Raw genomic sequence first — 25,438 nt, forward strand, 5'->3', positions numbered from 1 at the left:
TAACACGGGTCAGCCATTTATCGTCCCTTTCCGACGGACTATCATCGTTTCCTCAAGACCATACTCGCAGATGGTGTCAAGGGAGAGCCGAAAATTGAGTTCCTGAAATTTTCATCCCAAACGGGAATCCAACCAGGAACCTTTGTGTTAGTAGTACGATGCACTAACCACTACACCACGGCTCTTCGTGTTGTTTCTTATTATTATTACTGTTGATGTAAATGTCCTTTGGTTTTTGTGAGTCTTTTGTTTACTCCTTGGTTTTGATTTTTATTGTCTTCCAATGCCTAAGTAAAAAACTTTATAAAAAACAAAAACAAAAAAAAGCAACAGAAAAAACACCTCAGCACTTAATATTAGATGCAACACATGTACTCTTTTTATTTAGATTCAAAAAAAAAAAATAGACAACAAAAATGATAATGACAACTCAACTTTACTGTGACGTCTTTTCTAGAAATGAACTTGTTTTTCTCTCTCTTCTGTTGTACCTATAAAATAATAGTAAATGCATATGATACGAACTTATAAATAAAGTGATATAATAAAAGTTTTGCAAAGAGCTGTTTTGTTAACAAAACTGAAATATGATGCCTTTTTCATTCATTTATGAACCCGAAAATTTGATTTTAAGTGGGCGTTCCTTGACACAACCGTTTATCTCAAATTGATCTAGAGTTATTGATTAATTGGTTGATAAGTGTTCAACGCAACTTTCAACACTATCGTTCTATTTCGTGGCAGTCATTTTTTATTGTTTGAGAAAGCCACACTTATCGGCAGTGTCCGGAGAGAACCGCCTACCTTCGGAAGGAAAACGGACAATCCAAGTCAATTAAGGTGGGGGTCTAGTGCACCTGCCTGGTGCGGTTTTCGAACTCGCCCCCTCAGTGTTGACTGACTTGTGATACAGTAGTTCGACTACTTAGACCACTCGGCCACCGACGCCCCTCTATAGTTACATGTTTGTTATAACATATTCGTTTGTTGATTTGAATGTTAATATAATTTTTAATTTGAGTGTTTGAACTTTTGGAAATTAACTCACATAAGCTTGAGCATTGCCCTTGTTTCTTATTCAATTTTCGTAATTACTTGTATATATACTTCGCATTTGTTAAATTAGCTACTATACATGATGAATTCATTACTTAGATAAGTTTACACCAATATAACTTACAAAATTAAATCAAAATGGCTCTATATTCATTACACAACGACTATTTTGGTCCTGGACTTTTTTTGGTTCCATAAAGCTCCAATGACCACGAATCTAGTCCAACTATAAAAGAATAAAAAAATAGTAACCAAAATATAAAAACACATAAAAACGAACAAAATATTTATCAGACACTTTCCATGGCCATTACGAGTCATCCGCGTGGTAATACAGATCTCCCTCGTCACGTTACTTATATTTATCTAAGTTGTACATATTTCGATGCAAGTTTGTTTTGTTTGGTAAGGTACACTTGTTTATGATATTTATAGATAGGTCTGTTTAATTGGATATATAAGGAATGCGGGTAGAATTTCATGCACGGGTGGGTTTAAAGTAGTTTAAGTCATTGCAGTCAAGTGTTCTAGAGGCTTTTTTCCAATTAATTTACAGGTTGATAGTTCGCAAACATTGATGTGCTAGTCAGAAACAGACAACTAATTTATCACAATTTTCATTGATATAAAATGAATTGCGTGTATTTATTATCTGAATAAAAACACTTGACTTTTGCAAGTTACTTCACCCAATTGAGTTTTGTATTATATTGATAAATGCTTTATGTTCGGTTGAGGTTACGAATTAGAACATAAAGAAAGAAGAAAGAGAACACCGATCGATGTCCCCGTTTGCTGCATGGTCATTACGGTATAGGGTTAAAGTATTACGACTATATCCCAAGTTGGAGTCCTCCTATAAATAACGGAGGAAAATACTGGTACATAACAGAATGGTTGATTAAATAAACGTTCACAAACATCCACAAACTTAAGTCATTAAAAATGGCTTTTTAAAAGCTTTCTGCCGTACGCAAGTTTTTCTACTTCTTACTAAAGTAAAGTGCACTCGGACTTCTAGGGCAATAACCCTTTTTGTAGTCATCTGCATGAGAGAACAGTAAATCGTTTTGTATATACTTTGTTACGAATAAATAAGTGTTATTTCCCTTTAGCTTAGTTTAAACATATTTGTTTTATAGTGGATTGTGAAACAAGTTTTGCAACTTACTAGTATATTAATCCCTTTCCACTTTGCGGGTGCGAGTGTTGCCTTGTAGCGGCATTAGCCTACTCTTTTTTGAAATCTACAAGGGTGTCTTTAACTTGCAAGAGATATGGCTCTCGTTTAACACGGGTCAGCCATTTATCGTCCCCTTCCGACGGACTATCATCGTTTCCTCAAGACCATACTCGCTAATGGGGTCAAGGGAGAGCCTAAAATTGAGTTCCTGAAATTTTCATCTCGAACGGGAATCGAACCAGGAACCTTCGTGTTAGCAGTCCGATGCACTTACCACTACACCACGGCTCTCATTTAGCTTGCATATTTAGTATGGTTCGTTCACTCTTTATAGTGTATGTCCTGTTTTCCCTTTTGCTCATGGTAATTATATAACGTATTTTTATATTTTACAGCTATGATTTTGCATTATGTGTCTATACCAGTACTAACCTTCAACAAACGGGTTTACAGATTTATACATAAGTTTCCACAGTCCTTGAGGAGATTCTCCCCAAAGATGCAAAACTTTGTAGGTGTACTCGAATGAACCCTCCTCTGGAGACGCCACAGCGTCATTATATCTTTCATTCTGGACCTGTATCCTGGTTCCGCCGGGCGATATCAACTCTAGCTCTACTGTTCCTCTGAATGCTGAATAACGTACATTGACGGTGACCAGGACATGCTCCAGATACCTCATACCACAATCCTTAAGACCTACCCTGATGGCAGATTTTCCTGATGCTTCACTTGTGACATTCCTACAAAAATCAAGAAAATGGTTTGACTTTTATAAAAGCAAAGTAAAGTTGATAATAAAAACAACGAAATCAAAAATGCGATGTGATAGTGGATAAAACAATATTTATTAACAATTCGGGAACGACCATTTAAATTCAAGTGGGAGGGGTTATGGTGTTTTTTTTTCCTAAAAAACATTCTGATCCCCGATTTGTTAAAAAAATATGTTTACCAAGCAGATGGCAATTTTTTTGTTTGTGAATCCAGATTTTCTTTTTACTTTAAAATGTTAAATTTTGAAAATAATAATTTGATTGATAGTATCAAAAAATTAAATAGGACTGACCGCTCTTTGTCCGGAAATGTTTTCCTGACCCTAACAATGTTTATCTATTTTAGTCTCATAGGTCATGGTAACCAATTATGTCTGTTTTGGGTGTATCACACGATTTTATCAACAGTTACACAACGGAACTTTGAACAGCTGCCATATCACATAGTTACTGTAGATGAGTAAATCCAGGTAGAATCCACCATTTTCTTTAAAAAATACTTATATATATACACCAAGTCAACGGTATGACAGATGTTGTCCAATCGGTTCGTTGTTTTGTATAGTCAAACTTCAGGTTTGATTTTGTCAGGTTTCAATAAATTTTTTTAATAGTCCTTGGAGTTCAGTATTTTTTTTACAAACGTTAGATATAGAAAAATGAACAGAATACACCTCTGTTACTTGTACTCACTCGTTAACACCAATAGGCCCCAAAACTGTGCAGGATATTTGTTCCGGAACTGTTTTCCATTTTTTAGCCAAACCAACCACTTCTTTGGCATCCAATAGACCGAATCCCATTTTACGATTAACTTCAAAATATTAATAAATGAAATAATCGACTACAGGATAAAACAATAAACGTACAAAAACCAATTTCGGCAAAATTTCAATTCATTTTTACTCTTAGCGAATACCAATCTAATTTAAAACCTATATCTCATCGCTCCCGTTTTTTATATGTGACATATCAGAAAACGGGAGTGATGAGAGATCGGTTTTTAATTAGATTGAGCGAATTCTAGATAAGCTACATATTTGTTTAATATGTATTTAGTACTTATTATCTTATTTCCAATATTGATCAGAATAAACTCACAAATCAAGCTTATTGGTAACTAGTACATTTTAAAACAAGAAATTGTTCATAGTACACAGATGCCCACATTCACTAACATTTTCTATGTTCAGTGGACCATGAAATTGTGGTCAAAACTCTAATTTAGAGTTAAAATTAGAAAGACCATATCATTGGAAACATGTGTTTTAGGTTTCAAGTTGATTGGACTTCAACTTCACCAAAACATAAATTAACCAAAAACTTCTACCTCAAGCGGGACAGACGGAAGTTTCATTTATTTCATATCATAGAAAATCGTCAGCTGAAAAACTGTGTTATAATTCCAGAGATCATTACACGTGGAAAAATAAATGCGACGAAAATTGACAAATTAGTTCAAGGTCAATTTTTAGTTTTTGTATGTCCTTCATGTCATATACATTGGCTGTACATGTGTGCTGTGTGCAAGCAAGTTTCCGACATAAAAGTAATGAGATGTGGTATGATTGCCATCGAGACAACTAGCCACCAAAATGAATCAGGTATGGGCAACCGTACGGCCTTCAACAACGAGAAAAACACACTATATAGTCGGTTATCAAAGGTTCTAACATTAAACTTTTCAATTAAACAATCAATTAAGTAATAAATGGCCTACTTTATAAAAAAAAACAATTCCCGAAAAACAAATATGACAGCCATGAATCTACGACAACCACTTCACTAAATTTGACTTAGTATAAGCACATACAAAATATGGTGGGATTAAAACGTGTTTGTGAGCGCACAACCCTCCCCAACCTGGGACAGTGGTGTAACAGTTCAACATAAGAACAAACTATAAAAACCAGTTGAAAAAGGCTAAACTTAGTAGATGGATACAAAGCAGAAAAAGTTTAAACATCAAGCAAACGCACAGACCAGACATGGCAGGAAATGTATCCATGCATCATCCCTAACTTCAAAAAAAGTACATAGTAGAGATCTTAAAGTAAAAAAAAAAAAGAATGGAAATGGGGCATAAGCCAAAGAAACAACAACCCGACCAAAGTGCAGATAACAACCGAATGCCACCAATGGGTCTTCAACGCAGCGGAGGAAGTCCTCAGCTGGTCCCTAAATAAAATTGTGTATTAGTTTAGTGTATACTTACACATAAATCCATATTTATTGCGACGCCATTTTGTCTCCTCATCTTTAAAACCACGTGCATTTGATCCCCGGATGATGATGTGTTGAACATCACGCCATGTTAAACCGTTGCTGAAAATGGACATAGTAAGCTAATGGTTTTGTTTTTGTCCTCTCAATAGAAAAGTAATACTTCAATAGTCATCATATATATGCTTCATTCGGTACTTTACCATCTGGTTACCCGGCTTTATTTCAATATCTAATAATTTGTATGACTAGTACGGCATCCATAAACAATCATCTGATAAAGGATAAATTTAACTGTCTAACCTTTTCATATATCACATTTGATTTTATTAATAGTGTTTTACACAACCTATGCCGTAAGTGTTCTCCTTTGAATAGCCTTAGATTACTAATATCATGGCATTTTGTTACGAGCTATGCTGAATGAGTTTTGTTCATTGTCGAAGGTCGTACTGTATAAAATTGAGAATGGAAATGGGGAATGTGTCAAAGAGACAACAACCCGACCAAATAAAGAATAACAGCAGAAGGTCACCAACAGGTCTTCAATGTAGCGAGAAATTCCCGCACCCGGAGGCGTCCTTCAGCTGGCCCCTAAACAAATATATACTAGTTCAGTGATAATGAACGCCATACTAATTTCCAAATTGTACACAAGAAACTAATATAAAAATAATACAAGACTAACAAACCTAAGGGGCTCCTGACTTGTGACAGGCGCAAAAATGCGGCGGGGTTAAACATGTTTGTGAGATCTCAACCCTCCCCCTATACCTCTAACCAATGTAGAAAAATAAACGCATAACAATACGCACATTAAAATTCAGTTCAAGAAAAGTCCGAGTCTGATGTCAGAAGATGTAACCAAAGAAAATAACCAAAATGACAATAATACATAAATAACAACAGACTACTAGCAGTTAACTGACATGCCAGCTCCAGACTTCAATTAAACTGACTGAAAGAGTATGATTTATGTAACCTATAATTGATACTATATGTCCTGCATTTTGTAGGACAGAATATTCATTTATATATACCATGTGGTGGTTAAAGTTATTTTTAGCGGTTACTTCAAGGCCAGAATGTTCATTTCCTCCCACAACCCCCGATTATCAACTTATTAAACGAGATTATGCAAATTATGAACACCCCAAACTAATCTATCTGTGAATATCGAACTTAGGGACGACATCAAAACATCAATGAAGGATAAAAAAAACTTAATTTAAATAATTTGGGGTGGGGGTCAAAATTGCTGCAAGTTTTGTTTAATTAACATCGATTTCATATATATCCTTATTGGTCAATCAATTTTCCCCAAATTAAGTTAGGAGGGGGTATGGGTGTCAGTGATAAAACTATATGAATTAAGTTTTTTTTTTATCCTACATTGAACTTTTGATGTCGTCCCTTACTACGATATTTTACGAGAGTTTCATATAATGCCGAACTTACTAGGATATTTTACAAGAGTTTCTCACAAGTATACTCACTTAGCTTCTAGCATTAAAGCTATGACACCTGCTGCTACTGGGGCTGCAAATGATGACCCTACTCCAGCTGTTTCGGAACATTCATCATAGGGAACAGTCGACTTCTGGAGGAAGAAAAACAAAAACGTGTCCATAGTACACGGATGCCCCACTCGCACTAACATTTTCCATGTCCAGTGGACCGTGAAATTGAGATAAATTAGAAAGATCATAACATATGGAACATAAGTACTAAGTTTCAAGTTGGTTGGACTTCAACTTCATAAAAAACTACCTTGACCAAAAACTTTAACCAAACACTTTTACCTGAAGTTCGCACTATCATTTTTAACTTTAACCTGAAGCGGGACAGATGGACGAACGGATGAACGAACGAACGGACGGACGAACGGACGCACAGACCAGAAAACATAATGCCCCTCTACTATCGTGGGTGGGGCATAAAAATAACTTTTTTAAGAAAACATAAATATTCCACTTGCCCCATAGTAAGTGTAAACGCCATAAAAGAAACTCCATCTAATACGTCTAAAATTGTGGGACACATACTGAATAAAGCTCCAAAAGTGTGGTAAACCAGGCTTCAAAAGTGCGGAAACCCACTGCGAAACCAAATGAATAGACCTCGTAAAAAAAAAGGATACAAAATAAGTCGACCTCCAAAAGTGTGGGAAACCTACTGAATCGAACCCTGAAAGTGTGGGAACATAAATGAATCTACCTCCAAAAGTGTGGGAAATCAAATTAAAGAAATTACCTTCAACAGTGTGGGTAACCAAATGAATTGACCTCCAATATATATTGAAACCAAATGAATCACTCTTCAAAAGTGTGGAAAACAAATCGAATATTGACATCCAAAAGTGTACATGTAAGAAATCAAATTAATCGATGAACTCAGAGCTACAAGCTCAAACTAGAGGCTCATAGGAGCTATTTCGCTCACATGATATTTTTATTTACAATTGAGGCATGCATTATTGCAACCGTTATACTTTAGCTCTAGTTTCAGAGATACAAGTTAAAACTGCATTTTTTATGTTCTACCGTATAGGTGGTTATTTTCGCGGGGTGTAAATTTTCGCTTAATTTCGCACATTGAACAAAATGCAAAATTAAAGATGGACATGCAAAGATATTGATAAGAGTTTTAAATCCGCCAAAATAATAATCGCCAACATATTTCGTACACCTTATTCAATGAAAATCGCGAAATTTTTCACCCACAAAAATAAACCGTTATACGGTATTTTTAGCCATGTCTGCCATGTTGCTTGGCAAGCAGGGCCATCGGACACATTTGTAAAAAATAAATACCCTAATGCTTATTTGTAGCCACATTTGGTCAAATTTGTCTCAGTTGTTTCAGGAGAAGATTTTTGTAAAAGATTACAAAAATTTACAAAAAAAATTTCAACTTTAAAGGGCAATAACTCCTTATGGGGTCTATTGATCACTTATTTATAAATATTGCTTTGCTGAACATTATTGCTGTTTACAAATTATCTCTATCTGTAATAACATTCAAAATAATAACCAAAAACAACAAATTTCCTAAAGGTTACTTATACAGGAACAGCAACCTAACAACAGTTTGTCTGATTCGTCTGAAAATTTCAGGACAAATATCTTAACCTGATGAATATTTTCATCTGCGTCAAATTTGCTCTAAATGCTTAAGTTTCAAAGATATAAGCCAAAACCTGCAGTTAACTCCTATGTTCTATTTTTAGCTATGTCAGCCATGTTGGTTGGCAAGTGGGTTCATCGGACACATTCTTTAAAACAAGATACCCTAATAATGATTGTGACCAAGTTTCGTCAAATTTGTCAGAGTAGTTTCAGAGACTTTTTGTAAGATAACAAAAACTTACAAAAAGTTGTTAAACATTTACTGAAAAGGACAAAAACTCCTTAAGGGGTTTTGGTCATGTTGACTTATTAGTAGGTTTTATTTGATGAACATTATTGCTGTTTTACAGTTTATCTCAATCTAATAATATATAAGATAATAAAAAAAAATGCAAAATTTCCTTAAAACTACCAATTCATGGGCAGCAATCATCAGTGATATAAGCCAATATTTACATTTTACCCCTATATTCTATTTTGAGCCATTGCGGCCATCTTGTTTGGTTGGCCGGGTCATCGGACACATTTTTTTAACTAGATACCTCAATGATGATTGTGGCCAAGTTTGGTCAAATTTGGCCCAGTAATTTCAGAGGAGGAGATTTTTGTAAAAGTTAACGACGACGACGACGGACGACGGACGACGGACGCCAAGTGATGGGAAAAGCTCACATGTGAGCTTAAAATTGTTCCATATATCTTTATTTTGAAAACCTCGTTCACATTCTCGTCAATAACTCAGTACGAGTTTCAATTATTGGGGTTTGTACTCTACATTGCCTTAGTATTTAAATCATTATAATAGTATATATGAACACAGATATGTGACATCAACCCCAAACCACAACCAATCAAACAATGTGCTTACCAAAGCTTTATAGTGAACCCCACCACCGTAAGCAGACGTCATTATGTTGGCGCCAAATCCAGCAGACGGCGACACTGCGTCGAATTCAACGCTGGCAACAGAGATGGCGTATATACTACTTTGTAGATAGGCATTTGCGTTCGAATCACTTCCTCCATTTCCAGCAGCGAATACAAAGATGCTCCCATTGCCTTGTCTACCCTAGAAATATAAAAAAAATAAGGTGATATGGTATGCTTAACAATGACCAGCAGCGAATACAAAGATGCTCCCATTGCCTTGTCTTCCGTAAAGAATATTAAAATAAAAAGAGATTGGATTAGATTGCAAATGATAGATTGCGTAGCATATCCTATAAAATATAAAAATAAAGAGACTCTGTTTGATTGCCAAAGAAAGATTGCCTTGCCTACATTATAATATATAAAAAAAAAATAAGGAATTGTGGTTTGAAATAAATATACACCAGAGATCAAATGCTGTGGGTTTAAGCTAATATAGGTCATCGTACGGCATTCAAAAGCAAAACACATACCCTATATAAGTCACGGCTATAAAATTCCCCGACATTACAAAAAGCAAAACAAGAAAACAAAAAATTAACATCCCCAAAAAAAGGAGAACAGACAGTAACTAACACCAATTTTGTTTTTCGATATTTATACCTTCAGCTTAATTAGGATATTGGCGGGATAGCGGTACCTTAGAACGCTATGTTAAATCGTTAACTATATATGTCTATATAAACGACGTTTTATTACTAAGACAACAGTTTTCGGCAGCGTTGCAATACATTAAAAAACAATGTCGTGGTTTCTGCGGTAAAAATTATATCATAAAATTACAACAGAAAACGTGCGACGTATATAAAAACAAGAACTTAGTGGTACATTATCATGATTAATAAAACATCAAAAACTTACGTTAGTTGCCAATGATACTAGAGCAGTTTTAGCCAATGAACCAGCAGGATGGAAGTCAGATGTCGTGTCTGGTCCCCAGCTGTTAACATAGATAGACACATCAGAAGAATAATGTGCCAGAGCTCTTCCTACTTGCGCATCACTCAAGTCGATACTTTCTTGAGTTTCCCCAAGAAGACCAATAGCTGAAACATTTATTTTTGAGTTATGTTTAATTATAAATGCTCTCGTAAGTTATTCTAAGCAGGTCAATTACTGTTTTAAATATGTTCAATTATAGCAACTATATCTTAATCTTCTCCAAACATCTGGAACTATCATTGTTGTCTTGATATAAACCAATGTCAGCCTGAATATTGCAAAGCAGACTTATCTTTAAAACATTCAGTTTTCCTTTTACTACATCAATAGCTGCATTGTTATGTTTAACTATAGCAATGCTATCGTAAATTTTCATAAACGGACAAGATATAAAATGTTAGAATAGGGGAAAAAATGTATTCGAAACATCCAATAAAGACATGCAGAAAATGACAAAATAGTCACACAATTATTTAATTGGTTGATTAAACAGGTTTTTCATATGAGAAGAAACGAATCCTAGACAAAAAATGAAAGGAAAACATTTGTTTATGAAACAATTGACAATACCTATGTGGAAAGGAAATCGCAAAAAGAAACCAATCACATACAACGGTTTGTATGATTAAGTTAATTTCTGTGTCAGTTGTCAGGAGGAGTTGTCTCATTGATAATCTTACCACATCTTTTTTAATACGTATATGACAATACGGTAATAATAGAATTAAAGATATCGCTATAAATTTCGCACACCCGAGGCTTTTTCCTTGATTTACCTACATTTAAACGTTTGACAACCAGGGGTATATAAATACGAAGAAATTTTCGGATCCAAATGTCTAAAAGGAACTAAAAAATCGATGCCAATTTTATCTTAAGGTCAAGTTTGTCTGAAAGAATTGGAACCTTAGTTTCGAAATTATCCTTGCTACACGTGCAGCGTATATGAAACACTAACAGCACAGTGAAAACGTAGTTCCATCTATCTTACCCAGAAATGTAGCTTTATATGCAACACCTACAGCAGAGTGAAAACACCCAATCATCTACAAATAAGTCTTTTAATCTAACCACAACACAATGAAAACGCTGTTCTATCTATCTAACATACAAATTTGGCTGTTGTCTGCTCTATGGTCGGGTTGGTGTGTGTTTGACACATTCCCATTTCCATTCTCAATTTTTTTTTAAATGTAGCAGTAAATGCAACACCAACAGAAAACGCTGTTCAATTTATTTCCCTACAAGTTAAGATTAAAGGCAACACAAGCAATAGCCTTGACTAAGTCGACTCTTAGCTGATGAAAATGGAAAGTGCTCTCGCTTTGTAGATTAATACATTTACTAGAATACATATGCAACTATTACAGTCATAATTAGGTTCGATAACTCTGTATGTGACTGGTTTAATTATGATTATGTAAAATGTACTGGTTACCCAAGTAATGATTTCAAAATATATATATATATATATATATTAGATATTGCATCTTTGTTACAATCCATCTGTTGTTTCCTTTCGTTGATATAAAATATTATCATAAAATGATTTCATAAACAATCGTATAATGATCTATAATACTAATCTTATATTAAGTCTTGTCAAAACTTACATCGTGATTAGGCCACTTTGCCATGTTTGTTTTCTTTGATCACGTTGATGACTTAATTAATATCTCCACAATCTAGCTTTATTAATTATCATACGAGTTACAATAACGTGTCATGTTTAATTGCAATAAAAACAGTTAAATCTTGTTGAACTATTTGCATGTGCAAAATAAGTGTCGAACATCGTCTACGTTTGAAATTATTTGGTCGCCATTTTGTTATATGTAACTTCGAAATTGTATCAAAACAAATAGCATGTTTCCACTTTCACAGAGGGAAATAATGTTAAATTCTATGCTGCATTAAGGTAAGACAATTATTGAAAAGACATGCATCTAACAATTTTTCGATTTTCAGCGTAAAAATCTACAAAAATATATATTCCCATGTCGCCCCACGCTATCAATGTTCATGTAAACTGCATGGTCGGTGCATGTAAATCATTATTTTTAGTGAGAGACTGTTTCTTATAAATGTATTGAGGAACATGTGAAAAGGAAATTTCTTAGTACAAAAAGACACACTTTGATAAATATTTGAAATATTACTTTCCGATGTATAACTAAATGAATACCGGCATGTCGTGTCGTTGTGAACCTTCAACAGTGGCCGCCATTTTGAAAATATTGCTGAGGACTGCCAAAATATGAACTTTTCAAACAAACTTCGAAGCAAAAAGTTTAATACCTGAACTGATATGGTTTGGGATTTACTTTAAATAAATATGTTGTCGATCTTTTTAGGGGTTGGAAGGATATAAGCAACAATAAATTAGTTGAGAAAATTGATTTTACAAAAAGGTCCCATTGCAATTTTGTCATTTTTTTACGAAGATGTCAACGGAGGCTGTGTGGCTATGTCACCTCAATTTTCAAACTTATTTCGAAGCACGAAATCATATTTCTGAACTGAAACTTAAAACATATTTCATTGTAAAAAAATATAAACTGAGGGGTTAGAAGGAAAAATATACATTATAACAAAAAAGTTATGACCGTTTTATTTATGTACCCGTTCTCTTTCATGGATAATCTGTCGGCCATTAATAATATACATCTTAAGTGTAAAAGTCACGTGATGACCGAGATAGTTGGATATGAGCCACGTGCATCAATCAACAAATTTTACCACACACGTGAGGTCACACGTTATGAAGTAGTATATATATATATATATCGTTTAACGTTGTTGTTTACGAAACTTTAGAAGATTCGGTTATTTATAGATAAAAGTTACCTGTGTATCAATATGCATGATTAATGACCAGGCAAAATCTAATTGCTAAAATAGAGAGGACAAATCCGATACTCTACGGGATTGAAGGACATTTACTAGGTTTGGATTGTCCTAACCAATCAATAAACTTTGATTATTCAAGAAAAATTCACGCACTAACTGTCCATCGTTCAATTCTTAGGAGTCGATAACCAACAGTATAGTGGTGACGCTGTTCTATCTATCTTACCTACAAGTGAAGATTAAAGGCAACACCAACAGTATAGTAGTGACGCTATTCTATCTATCTTACCTACAAATGAAAATTAAAGGCAACACCAACAGTATAGTGGTGACGCTGTTCTATCTATCTTACCTACAAGTGAAGATTAAAGGCAACACCAACAGTATAGTGGCGACGCTGTTCTATCTATCTTACCTACAAGTGTAGCATTATATGCCACACCAACAGTACAAAAATCATTTCCATACGTTGCTCCTACGATTCCTGCTACCATTGTTCCATGGCTTAAATTGAAAGAAAAAAAAACGACATTTAGAATGTGTGTTACTTTGGTTTTAGATTGTTACCCAGATTTGTTTTTGCTTAATAGAAGTATTGCTATTGAACAAAGTAAATACTGTTGCCTTTATCTAAATATAAGAAAACGAGAAATTTGGAGAAGGTCCGGTAAGGACCGATTTTGACCTCAAATTCCAGGTTCATCTGACGAAAGATTTTGACCACTTTTTAAACACTTATGTGTCTATAATTTCATTTGAATCAATTAGTTTATGTGAAAGATTTTAACTGATTTAGTCATTAAAAACGATCCGATTCAAGCTCAAATACGAAAATCTACCAAATATGCCGAAAAATGTCACTTTTCAGATGTTTTTTTTGTCAAAAATGAAAGTGGCCGCATCCGTGTTCATCCCGAACCTTTATATATGTTACGTATTATCATAAAATACAACTGACATTTCAATATTAAGGATGAACACGAATGCGGCCACTTTCGTTTTACACGAAAACCGTCTAAAATTTAACTAAAATGCTAGAATTGTGAAGATTTCAGTAATTTAGCATGACTTTATGGTGCTAGTACCCGATATATGTGCATTGTATTGTCAAAAACAGCCCATATTTATGTAGCAGAAGCATTCTACTGTCCAATAAATAACTAAAAGTTTACATTTTTTCAATTTTGTAAAACTGCTATATTTTGGGGCCAAAAAGGGGTCTTACTGGACCTACTCCTTTGCAATTGCTATTTACCACTATCCCTAGTTTTATATTATACGAAAACATTTGAAAAAGATTTGAAGTACAGTTTTTTTATTAGATTTGTCTTAAGAGTGAAAAAGCCAATCTTTATCGACGCAGAACGAAGGTACAAGGCCTTTACATGTGCAGAAGTGCCAAATACCTTTACGTTAACTTGAACATGTACCTACCTTTAGAATATCGGGTACCCAACGTTAGACTATCTGATACCTATCATGCAACCTTTACGTTAGATGGCACATACCTGTATGTTAAATAGTAAGTATGTTTAGATTAACTGTTACTTACCTTCAGATAATCTGGTACCGACATTTAAATTATCTGGTACCTACCCTTAGATTATCTGGTAACTGCTTTTACCTTTTTCTGGTACCTACATTTATAGTGTACAGTACCAACATTAAGAATATCAGATACCTACATTTAAATTATTTAGTACCTACTCTTAGAAGATCTGATAACTGCCTTTACATTATCTGGTACCACTCTTAGAATATCTAATATCTGCCTTTACATTATCTGGTACCTACTCTTACAAGATCTGATATCTGCCTTTACATTATCTGGTACCTACTCTTAGAATATCTGATATCTGCCTTTACATTATCTGGTACCTACTCTTAGAAGATCTGATATCTGCCTTTACATTATCTGGTACCTACTCTTAGGAGATCTGATATCTGCCTTTACATTATCTGGTACCTACTCTTAGAATATCTGATATCTGCCTTTACATTATCTGGTACCTACTCTTAGAAGATCTGATATCTGCCTTTACATTATCTGGTACCTACTCTTACAAGATCTGATATCTGCCTTTACATTATCTGGTACCTACTCTTAGAAGATCTGATATCTGCCTTTGCATTATCTGGTACCTACTCTTAGAAGATCTGATATCTGCCTTTACATTATCTGGTACCTACTCTTACAAGATCTGATATCTGCCTTTACATTATCTGGTACCTACTCTTAGAAGATCTGATATCTGCCTTTACATTATCTGGTACCTACTCTTACAAGATCTGATATCTGCCTTTACATTATCTGGTACCTACTCTTAGAAGATCTGATATCTGCCTTTACATTATCTGGTACCTACTCTTAGAAGATCTGATATCTGCCTTTACATTATCTAGTACCTACTCTTACAAGATCTGATATCTGCCTTTACATTACCCTTTAAATCAGATTATCTAGTACCTACCTAATTGTTGGGTCATCAGGATTTGGATCACTGTCGTCATTATAAAAGTCATAAGAATTATCAACATCCTGGAAAACATTTAATAAACACTTCACGTTTGAAATTGGTTTATTTTTGTTATAATAATTGATTTTTTTTTTATTTCTCTTTTCTTGTAATTTTTAGTATCTGGTTCTCCCGTTTGAGTGCATGTGTTTTATCATCATATTTGTTTGGTTTTGTTATGCATCATAAAATATCAAACTATCGTCGCGGATCGGAAGACTATTCAATTAAACATATTACCCTTTTCCCAAAAGTAGAACATTAGTAGATCAAATGTATATAAAAAAAGAAGTTCATAGAAAGGATGTAAAAGAAGCGTAAAGGCGCAGTAATTTATTATAAATAACTTAAGTTTGATATGAAAGTTTTGCATTTATGAATTCCAAGTTAAGCAACTTAGCAATGCTAAAACGTATTCGTAAATTTAGCATTCGTAAATTTAGCATTTTCTAATTTTTGTTTTTGTAAGGCAAAATATTTCCTAAAGACGAAAAACTATATCTTACCATATTTCCGAGATCTGTATGGTTTGTTTGTATAAATGTGTCCACTATAGCTACAGTAACACCCGCTCCTGTATAACCATCAGCCCAAACCGCCGCAATGTTCATCGAATACTTCAAGTCATTGTTCTGTAGAAAAAAAGATGATATAAGGTTAATTCGCCGTTTAAGAATCTAATGCACTCTGGGTAATATTTTCAAAAGCGTATGTACCAAAAAGAAAAAAATTCTGGGCATGTGAAGATGTGGTAACTTTTTTTATTAAATGTATCTTTAATTATTTGTATTGTAATTACATAAGGATGAAAAAACACGACAACCTTTAACTTTTTACCTTTGAATTATGGGTCAACATTGAATTCGGTAACAGTGAGAAATTTTGAATGTTGAAAAGTATCATTTAGATAGAATCATGGTAGAGTGTTTAGGGTAAAATAATGGCTACTGTTAGTAATCATACCAGATGCCAAAGTCCACTCAATTCCGGATCTGTGATTGGTTTCGCCTTGAAGAGGTGAAATGTCGTCTTCGTTTGTACTTCTGAGAATTCAACCTGAAATCATTTCATGGATAAAATAGAAAAATCATTTTATGGACAAAATAAAGAAATCGTTTAATATAGATAAATATAAGTTTGCAGATTTGTTTTTATGTCCGGTAACTCTCTGTTCTAGATTATAATGCCTTCTGGGATATATTTTCAAAAGCGTACACCAACAGTTACACGTTTTCTGTAGATTTGTTTATATCGAGTAATTCGCCGTTTCTAAATATAATGCATTCTGGAATATATCTTCAAAGCGTAAATCAAAACGTTGTAATTTATTTGAATCATTCTGAAAAATGGAAATTCAACCAATGACGTTACGTCATTTTCATTTTGGTGTACGAAATAGGAGATTGCCCACAGTCCTCAGTTTAGATTCTGAAAAGGCGAATTGCTTAACTCAATGTTATTGAGATTACGTTCACCGAAATGAAGCACAAAAAAAAACCAGATGATTTTTAGCACAGATAGTCAAAAATATTTAAGCACAAATACACAAAACTTTTAGAACATAGTTGACAGAGAATTACATTACACAGCTCATTGAATTTTATACCACATTCAACCAAACCTCTAGGAGCTCAGAAAACCGAAAGTTTAATCGCAAGTAAATTATAAAAAAGAATTTTCCATTAAAAACTATCATAGCATCCGTATGGTCGTAAGGGACCTACCATTTGATTTTTTAGTGGGGGAGCGGGCTAGGATGAAATTTGAAAATAGACGATCTGGAGTTTTGAGTAAAAAAAGGCAGGATGTACAATTTGGCCAAAACAATGCGTAATGACAGTTTATATAAGACAAACGTTTTGATCCTAGTTCTCCATAAAAATCAAATGGTAGCTCCTTAACGTGCACGGCACGACAGATTATTAATTCACCTGTTCCTCATCTCCAATCTCAGTAGGAGTAGTACTTCCTCCTGTGCCAAGTCTTAGTATAGGGAGCGGACTCAAAATCTTTGAGTTATCAATTTTTAATTGATAATAAACCTGTCCAGCAATTTCAAACTGAAATAGAATTAATTGTTATAGAATTAGTTTAATAAGTTGGAATATTACAAAAATATAAAATTCAAAATAATTTCTGTTCTTATTCATTATACTGTCACTTTCTGTTGGGTTATAAAATTATAGACTTTTATCCCTAACGAGATCTATTACTGGATCTTATCTTCACTTTAAATTTGTTTTCGTCATGGACATCATGCTAAGATAGTTGCCACTGGACTTAAAAATAAAAAAATGAAAAGATCAGATAAAATTGCAATACAAAGAGTTTCCAATGTAAATTATTCGGCGTGGATTTATTATTGAGGCTCAAAGAAAAAATGAACAGAAATGCTTCGAATGATACAAAACAGATTTTATGGTAAAAGATATCGAAGATAGCATTTGTCCACATTTATCTTTATATTTAAAGCAATCCCAAAAATGCACATTTGTTCTATTTTTTTTTTTTATTATTCTTTTTTAATAAAAGGAATAAAATCTAAAAGTAATACCTGTTTGTCAATGACATACTGAGGGTGTCGCTGCATAATTGTATTAACATCCTCTTGTGTTCCTCCTTCTTTTAGCTTGATTACAATAGATGTTGCTCCATCAGTGTCTCCCGCTAGAACCTCAACTGTTACCAAAGCAACAAACAACCAAAGACAAGAAAACCGTAGTGACAACTGCATTTTCTTAGAGCTGAGAATATGAATGAATAATGAGACACGCATATATCATTAAAAAGCATATAAAGTAATATTTTATATTTATTAAACCAAGTATCAAAACTTAAATTACTTAAATAAAAATCGTCATTTCGGTCTTGGAAAACATGCATAATTATAGTCAATATTTTAGCTAAGAAAGGACTAAGAATAGCAAAATACAGGCGAAATACACCGAAGGAATATTACATATTAGCAACTGTGTGTACTCTAAGGTCCGTACTGAGTGGCTCTTGTCATTTTTGATAGTTCTGTTTGTGCTTGTGGGTATCGGATCAGGCTATCCCCTTTTTATCTAATTTTTGCATTTTGTTTTACTAGTATTGATTTATATTTACATGTACAACATTGTCCAAGGTTGCAGGGAGGTTTTAGCGCTCACAAACATAGAACTAAACATGTTTAACAAGGGTACATTCGATACTGGGTCTGTGCAAAGAAAGGATACTGTAATTCAGTAGTTGCCTTTTGTTTTTCGTTCATTGTTTCATCGTTTATCAGGCCGATGTTTTCATTTTCTTTTTCTGTTGAATTGTTTCACAGTTCATTCATTATGTTATTTTTTATGGATTTCTTATGGTATCGGTTTTGCCTATTTTTGAAGGACTCACATATATAGGCGATCAAACAGCAAAAGAAAATGTTTGCCTGTTACGACAAATAAATGTGTCTTATAGAAACAGGTCGCTATACAAACAAAACTGTAAACGAACGAGTTTTTTTCATTATTTTTTTTTTCTATATTAATCAGATTGAGGATGAGGAGCATGTTGTATTAGATTGTCCTTTATGTGCAGATTTGCGATAAAGTTTATTTTACAAAGTTTAAAGAAGTGACGTTGTTTTAATTATTTTATTTGATGATAATAAGTTTATATATCTTTTAATAGAAACGATTGTTATTGGAATCTTGACAAGACCTGCTTCAATATTTAACGTAGAAAAAAAAACATTTTATATTTTGAAGTACAAAACTGAAATATTTTATAGACTTGATAAATATGGTTATAAAAATTATGTTTTTACAAAACTGAAATATTTTATAGACGTGATAAATTCATAGGAATGATTTATCAATTTCTGTAGTTTCTAAATCTGAATCTAGCAGTGTCCATTAGGACGTTATTTATTTGAGAAGTTACTGTAAATTTCATTTCAATCATGTCAATAACAAAAAAGAAATGAAAAAAAAGAAATTATAATTCGACACTATCAAAATAATAAAATACTGAATATGCATGTACAAGTGAATACCATTTACCTTAACATTGACAATGCAGCACTATTACAGAAGAAGATCCGATACCAATGAGGTTTGTTTTCGATGTATTGCCTCGTCTTCGTGTGTGATAATTTTTAAGATGATAAATATGTAATTATAAATTACATAACTTTTTTTATAGTGAATCATTTGAGTTCATATGTTCTTATAATAATCAGTATTGATAGCAATCAGGATGAAATTGATGGTTTATATAGATAAATTAGGATTTTAAATTGTGTAATTATTGAGTGTGTTTATTATTGTGTATTTAAGATGACCTCAGACTGGATGGAATCAAGTTCATCAGATACTAAATTCAATTTAATTGTCATGCCGGAAGGAATATAGATTTGTTCAGCGAAAACTAACCAGTACATTGGTTTTATATATATTCGTATAATTTTAAACATAGTTGTAAATTGAATACTTATTAAGCTAACAGAGCACACGAAGATTCGTCACCCTACAAGGATACACCTTCTGACTCCGATAAGACCAGACCAGTCTTCGCTTTTACACCTTAATTCAACGTGTTAATCGGAAAGCAACTCATAAACATTAGCAAGTTTACAAGGATACACATGTGACTCCGATCAAGCCAGACTTTGCTTTTACACCTACATGCATGCCGCGTGTTAAGCGGAAAGCAACTCATAAACATTAGCAAGTTTACAAGGATACACATGTGACTCCGATCAAGCCAGACTTTGCTTTTACACCTACATGCATGCCGCGTGTTAAGCGGAAAGCAACACTTATACATTAGCAAGTCTTTAATTCAAGCCGCCCTGGGATCAGTCCCACGACCTCCCGCACTTGAAATGTTCAACGTAAGAATATTTGAAAATGTAAGAGTCTGGCAAAAAATAATGTTGAGGGGTTAACCATGTTTGCCAGCTCTAAACCCTACACATAATCTGAGACTGTTGTGTTACAACACAAAATAAGGACAGACTGTTAAAATCAATTGGAAAGGGCTTGAGTCATCAGATTAACACAAAACTGAAGGAGTATTAAAATACTATCGTATAATTTTTTCAAGTCTTCGTTACTTCTTTGACGACCCCCCCCCCCCTTCCAAAAAAAAACACACAAAAAAAACCCACAAAAAACCCAAGTTTTTCTAGATTCTAGCAGTTTTTAAACTATTTCTTTGATTAAAAAAAAATATTAATAAGAAATAAATACTGCATTTTACTAAATAAAAAAGTGTACGTTATTTTTATTCCATGGCGAGAAACTGAATCGCCTTAGGTTAATTTTGCAACCGATTTCCGGTTTGTTTGTTTGTGTTTTTGTTTTTGCTTCGATTTGACAATTTGCAGAAAATACGGTTTATCCTGCATGAATATTCTTAGGAATGCATTAATCCTTTTAACAAAACTAAGGGGTATATAGGTTTATGTAATGACAATGAAAATAATAAAATCCAATATGTTTTGACCATTTGTGATTTGAATACGTGTTTTGCATCGCATTGCTTTGCACATTTTTGAAGGCCGTACGATGACATATAGCTGTTAATTTCAGTGTCTTCTGGAGATTTGTCTCATCGGCAATCATTTGGTAAGTACAATAACCTTTTATTCCAAAATAATAATTATCATTATTATCTTATAAATTTTTTCAAAATATATTTATGAAAATATATATAATCACACTTTTAATTATAATTTTTATTATCAACATTAATATCTAGTATAATCATTATTATTTGTATAATTACTATTTTTCAATTACAGATGTATATTATAATCATAATTTTTATTATTGTTATTATTATTACAATGATTATTAGTATCAATATTATTATTTTCATTTTTTTTATTTTATTATTATCATTATTGTTGCCGAACCCCAACGCCGAACTTGATTAACTTACCTTTCTTATTCCGTGGTCAGCTTCCTTCATGAAGAAAATGTTTGCACGGATCGTGTATTTATGTAGCAGTAATCGGGAAACCTCGGAGGAACTCGGGCGAATTTAAGAGCGATAAAAAGACTATATATGAGATGGCAATCTTATATAGCTCTACCTATAAAACTTAAGTTTACTTATATCAAAATATACTAAACATTTTATGTTAATGGTTTGATGTATTCAATGTACGGTTAATAAAAAAAATCCTGGTCAAATGTAAAAAAAAACCATTTTAAAGGACTTAGTTTCTTCGGCGCATGGAGGTCATTTTGCACTTGGTAAACATGCCCTTAGTTTTGTCATTTTCATAATTCGAATTTAATTATGCATGCTTTAGTACAACCCAGTTGGGTGCAGTTAATAATAAACATAAATAATTAAAACTTTCACCATAAAATTTTATGTGTCAGAATGGTCAGTGTCAATAATGGAGCCCCAGGTCAGCATTAAATCTGTTAAAAGTCATACAGTCTTAGTAAACAAAATGTACTTAACACTTGTCATTGATAAACATTTTGAACTTTTCACCGGACTGCCGAATAGAATAATAATGCAGCAATTTCTAACGGGTATTTTTTTTCCAAAATATTAATAGGTCTACAAAGACACAGGGCTTGTGGTAATGATAACAATGATGTGTTCTGTCTACACAAGAAACATCTTTGGTGAATGTAAACAGTTGTGTCGTGGGCCTCGATACTCTATTCATGGGACGACTAGTTCAATAAGATTGAGACTACAATTTGTATCCACTGCCATTAAAAACACTTGACATTTATGGCAGACGACACAAACTGTTCACGGCCGCCAAGCACACGAAAAATATAAATTGAACCGAGTACCGGTAAGTTATGTTGTACATTTCCGGTAACCAGATATACCAAATAGAGATTTATACAACAGACGGAAGGCTAATTCAGATGCTAAAATGCAAAATATTGGGGAAAATGAAGAGCTGTCAATACGAGAAAATTGCTTTACATTTGTCATTTCGTGGCCGTTTATAGCTTACTAGAAAGTAAACGATTTTGTCAATTGTTGAAGGCAGTTCGGTGACTTATTATTGTTACACATGTAATATCTAAGTCATTTGGTCTTGTAGACAGCTATTAGCAATCATACCATACCTTCTTTTCTTATACAATGTTTTTTAAGCAGTCCAATGATAGGATCTGATCGCATTAATAATTACTCATGTCGTGCTGGCAGCTTAGTTGTTGTTTTCCTTGAAATGACCAGCAGACTAAGTAGACAGCTAGGAATACTGTTCGAGTCAAATTGATCTTTTGTATTGCGATTTAGCGTTGGTCGTGAGAGGTCTCAACCGACCGTGTAAGGACTGTAAAGCCAGTCAAGGTCGTTAAAAACTTTCAACTCGTCGGAAGGTCTCAAACAAAAAGTTCTTGTTAAACATTATCACTTGGAAATGTATAGTCGTAAGTTTCAGTCGATATCCTTAACATCATAACGAAATTCAATTCTTGGAAAGTCCGCACAGAGAACAACTCCAACTAATTATTAAACAAAGATATATTTTGTCTTTCACCTTTCAAAAACATTTTAGCTATTTAAAGATCGACTTAACACCTTTTGTAAAAAAAAAAGTTGGCCGTTTCGACTTACTTTTGAAATAAAAAAAGGTATACAAAAAGATGACCTTTTAGATCTGTTTTATTTTTGAAAACTGTATTAAAAAGTCATCAAAATGTAGTCAACATTGGACATTTTAGTCATCTCTTGAATATCTCAGAAGATATTTTTTCATGCAGTGGTATGAGTGAGAATACTCGTAGAAGTTCATGTTACGTGAGTACAGAATGTTCATATCGAGTGGCTGGGTCGATATTTGTTTTGCGCAAAGAATGAACACATTTTAGACAATACTTCTTCTGCGCCTCTTTATTTAAAAAAAACTGTAGGTATAATTTGCGTCAATAAAAAAAAATATATAATCGCACCAACTTTATTAATTTATTTATGTTTACATATACACAAATGTATATATATAGCCTCTGATTGTGACGGTAACAGACCAAATTCTAATGGAATAGAATGCAATTAAGCTATGTAAAGTATAATAGATTTGTTAGACACTTTTTGGACAACATTTATAAATACCGTCATCAAAAAAGTATCCCGCCTTATAAAGAAAACTACATGTACATAGGCGTGTCATTCAAATGATTGATTTAAATTAATAAAAGTATATCTAAATCTAATCAAGATCAAGATATAAACAAAGATAAAGAGGTGTGGTATGCGACACTTTAACATGTATGTGAAGTTAGCAGCCGGTTCGTTATTCGTTATTCGATATTCAATATCCAATCGGCTGCTAACAGCCAGTTTGATATTCAAAATTTAGTGAAAAAATTACAAGATAATTAAATACTTGATAACATAAAAAGCATGATTTTCATATTTAAAAAGACTGATAAGGTACGTGGGAAATCGTTAAATGACCTTTTCAAGCTGTCGTAATTTCTCGTCGTAATTTCTCGTTGTCCTCGAATATAAACCCTTTTTCCATGTTGCATATTTGTCTTTATGTAATATAGAGTTTTGTCAATAAACGACTTCAAAGATGTACTTTTGTGTATAATATTTCTTAAGACAAAAAGAAAACCCATAACTCTAGAAATATTTATAACTATAAATACAAATATATATGGAAAGCCAAAAAACAAAACAAATCATTCGAAAAATGTCAAAATCTTAGGATAAAGGGCACAGGGTAATGGTGAGAGCCCCCTGATCTCTCAATCTTTCTAATATTTGACAGACATTTAGTCAATAGGTAGATACAAACGTGACTAAAAGGAATTTGGGTACACTTCCTGTCTTCTATGTTTACGGAGCGCCCAAAGTGCCAGTTGGATATTCAAAATATATAGCGGAAACCTACCCGAGACCGCTTAAATGAGGTTGAGACCCCCCGGGTCTTTCAATGTCCATAAAATTCAACCAAATCATTGACTCTGTATATATAAAGGTTGTATTAGATGGATTTACCAGAATAACGTCATCTTCTATATCTACGGAGGGCTAAGATTATCACTTTTCAGTCGAAAAATGTCAAAATCTTAGGACAAAGGGCACAGGGTAATGGTGAGAGCCCCCTGATCTCTCAATCTTTCTAATTTTTGACAGACATTTAGTCAATAGGTAGATACAAACGTGACTAAAAGGAATTTGGGTACACTTCCTGTCTTCTATGTTTACGGAGCGCCCAAAGTGCCAGTTGGATATTCAAAATATATAGCGGAAACCTACCCGAGACCGCTTAAATGAGGTTGAGACCCCCCGGGTCTTTCAATGTCCATAAAATTCAACCAAATCATTGACTCTGTATATATAAGGGTTGTATTAGATGGATTTACCAGAATAACGTCATCTTCTATATCTACGGAGGGCTAAGATTATCACTTTTCAGTCGAAAAATGTCAAAATCTTAGGACAAAGGGCACAGGGTAATGGTGAGAGCCCCCTGATCTCTCAATCTTTCTAATATTTGACAGACATTTAGTCAATAGGTAGATACAAACGTGACTAAAAGGAATTTGGGTACACTTCCTGTCTTCTATGTTTACGGAGCGCCCAAAGTGCCAGTTGGATATTCAAAATATATAGCGGAAACCTACCCGAGACCGCTTAAATGAGGTTAAGACCCCCCGGGTCTTTCAATGTCCATAAAATTCAACCAAATCATTGACTCTGTATATATAAAGGTTGTATTAGATGGATTTACCAGAATAACGTCATCTTCTATATCTACGGAGGGCTAAGATTATCACTTTTCAGTCGAAAAATGTCAAAATCTTAGGACAAAGGGCACAGGGTAATGGTGAGAGCCCCCTGATCTCTTAATCTTTCTAATAT

At 33.6% G+C, this 25,438-nt stretch overlaps 2 protein-coding genes across 3 annotated transcripts in view; both read right to left on the reverse strand.

Annotated features, from left to right (window-relative positions):
* The window catches only part of LOC134694423 (uncharacterized), a 153,613-nt gene that overhangs the window by 31,414 nt on the left and 96,761 nt on the right, over positions 1–25,438 (reverse strand). The window lies entirely within an intron of this gene.
* On the reverse strand, positions 367–21,692 carry LOC134694594 (furin-like protease 1, isoforms 1/1-X/2). 2 transcript variants are annotated; one of them, XM_063555624.1, is made up of 15 exons: positions 21,521–21,692; positions 18,159–18,348; positions 17,536–17,664; positions 16,568–16,660; positions 16,111–16,236; positions 15,560–15,627; positions 13,504–13,592; positions 10,158–10,342; positions 9,235–9,435; positions 6,735–6,838; positions 5,231–5,340; positions 3,709–3,829; positions 2,672–2,982; positions 1,181–1,282; positions 367–491 (listed from the first exon to the last, which is right to left on the reverse strand). In XM_063555624.1, exons 2-14 carry the CDS (start codon positions 18,336–18,338, stop codon positions 1,221–1,223), a joined length of 1,779 nt encoding a protein of 592 aa, XP_063411694.1. In that variant the 5' UTR covers positions 18,339–18,348; positions 21,521–21,692; the 3' UTR covers positions 367–491; positions 1,181–1,220. The 2 variants fall into 2 exon arrangements, with proteins under 2 accessions (XP_063411694.1, XP_063411693.1); XM_063555623.1 differs by lacking the exon at positions 21,521–21,692 and adding an exon at positions 19,636–19,729.

The sequence above is a fragment of the Mytilus trossulus genome, chromosome 13, assembly GCF_036588685.1.
Source record: "Mytilus trossulus isolate FHL-02 chromosome 13, PNRI_Mtr1.1.1.hap1, whole genome shotgun sequence".
Classification (NCBI taxonomy): Eukaryota; Metazoa; Mollusca; class Bivalvia; order Mytilida; family Mytilidae; genus Mytilus; species Mytilus trossulus.

What these genes read in the sequence shown, in the direction of transcription:
- LOC134694594 (XM_063555623.1), bottom strand. An exon ending in CAATAAATATGGATTTATGT is followed by an intron (nt 3,830 to 5,230) that starts GTAAGTATACAC and finishes AATATTTTGAAG; the next exon opens with TTAATCGTAAAATGGGATTC. An exon ending in GGGCCTATTGGTGTTAACGA is followed by an intron (nt 2,983 to 3,708) that starts GTGAGTACAAGT and finishes TGATTTTTGTAG; the next exon opens with GAATGTCACAAGTGAAGCAT.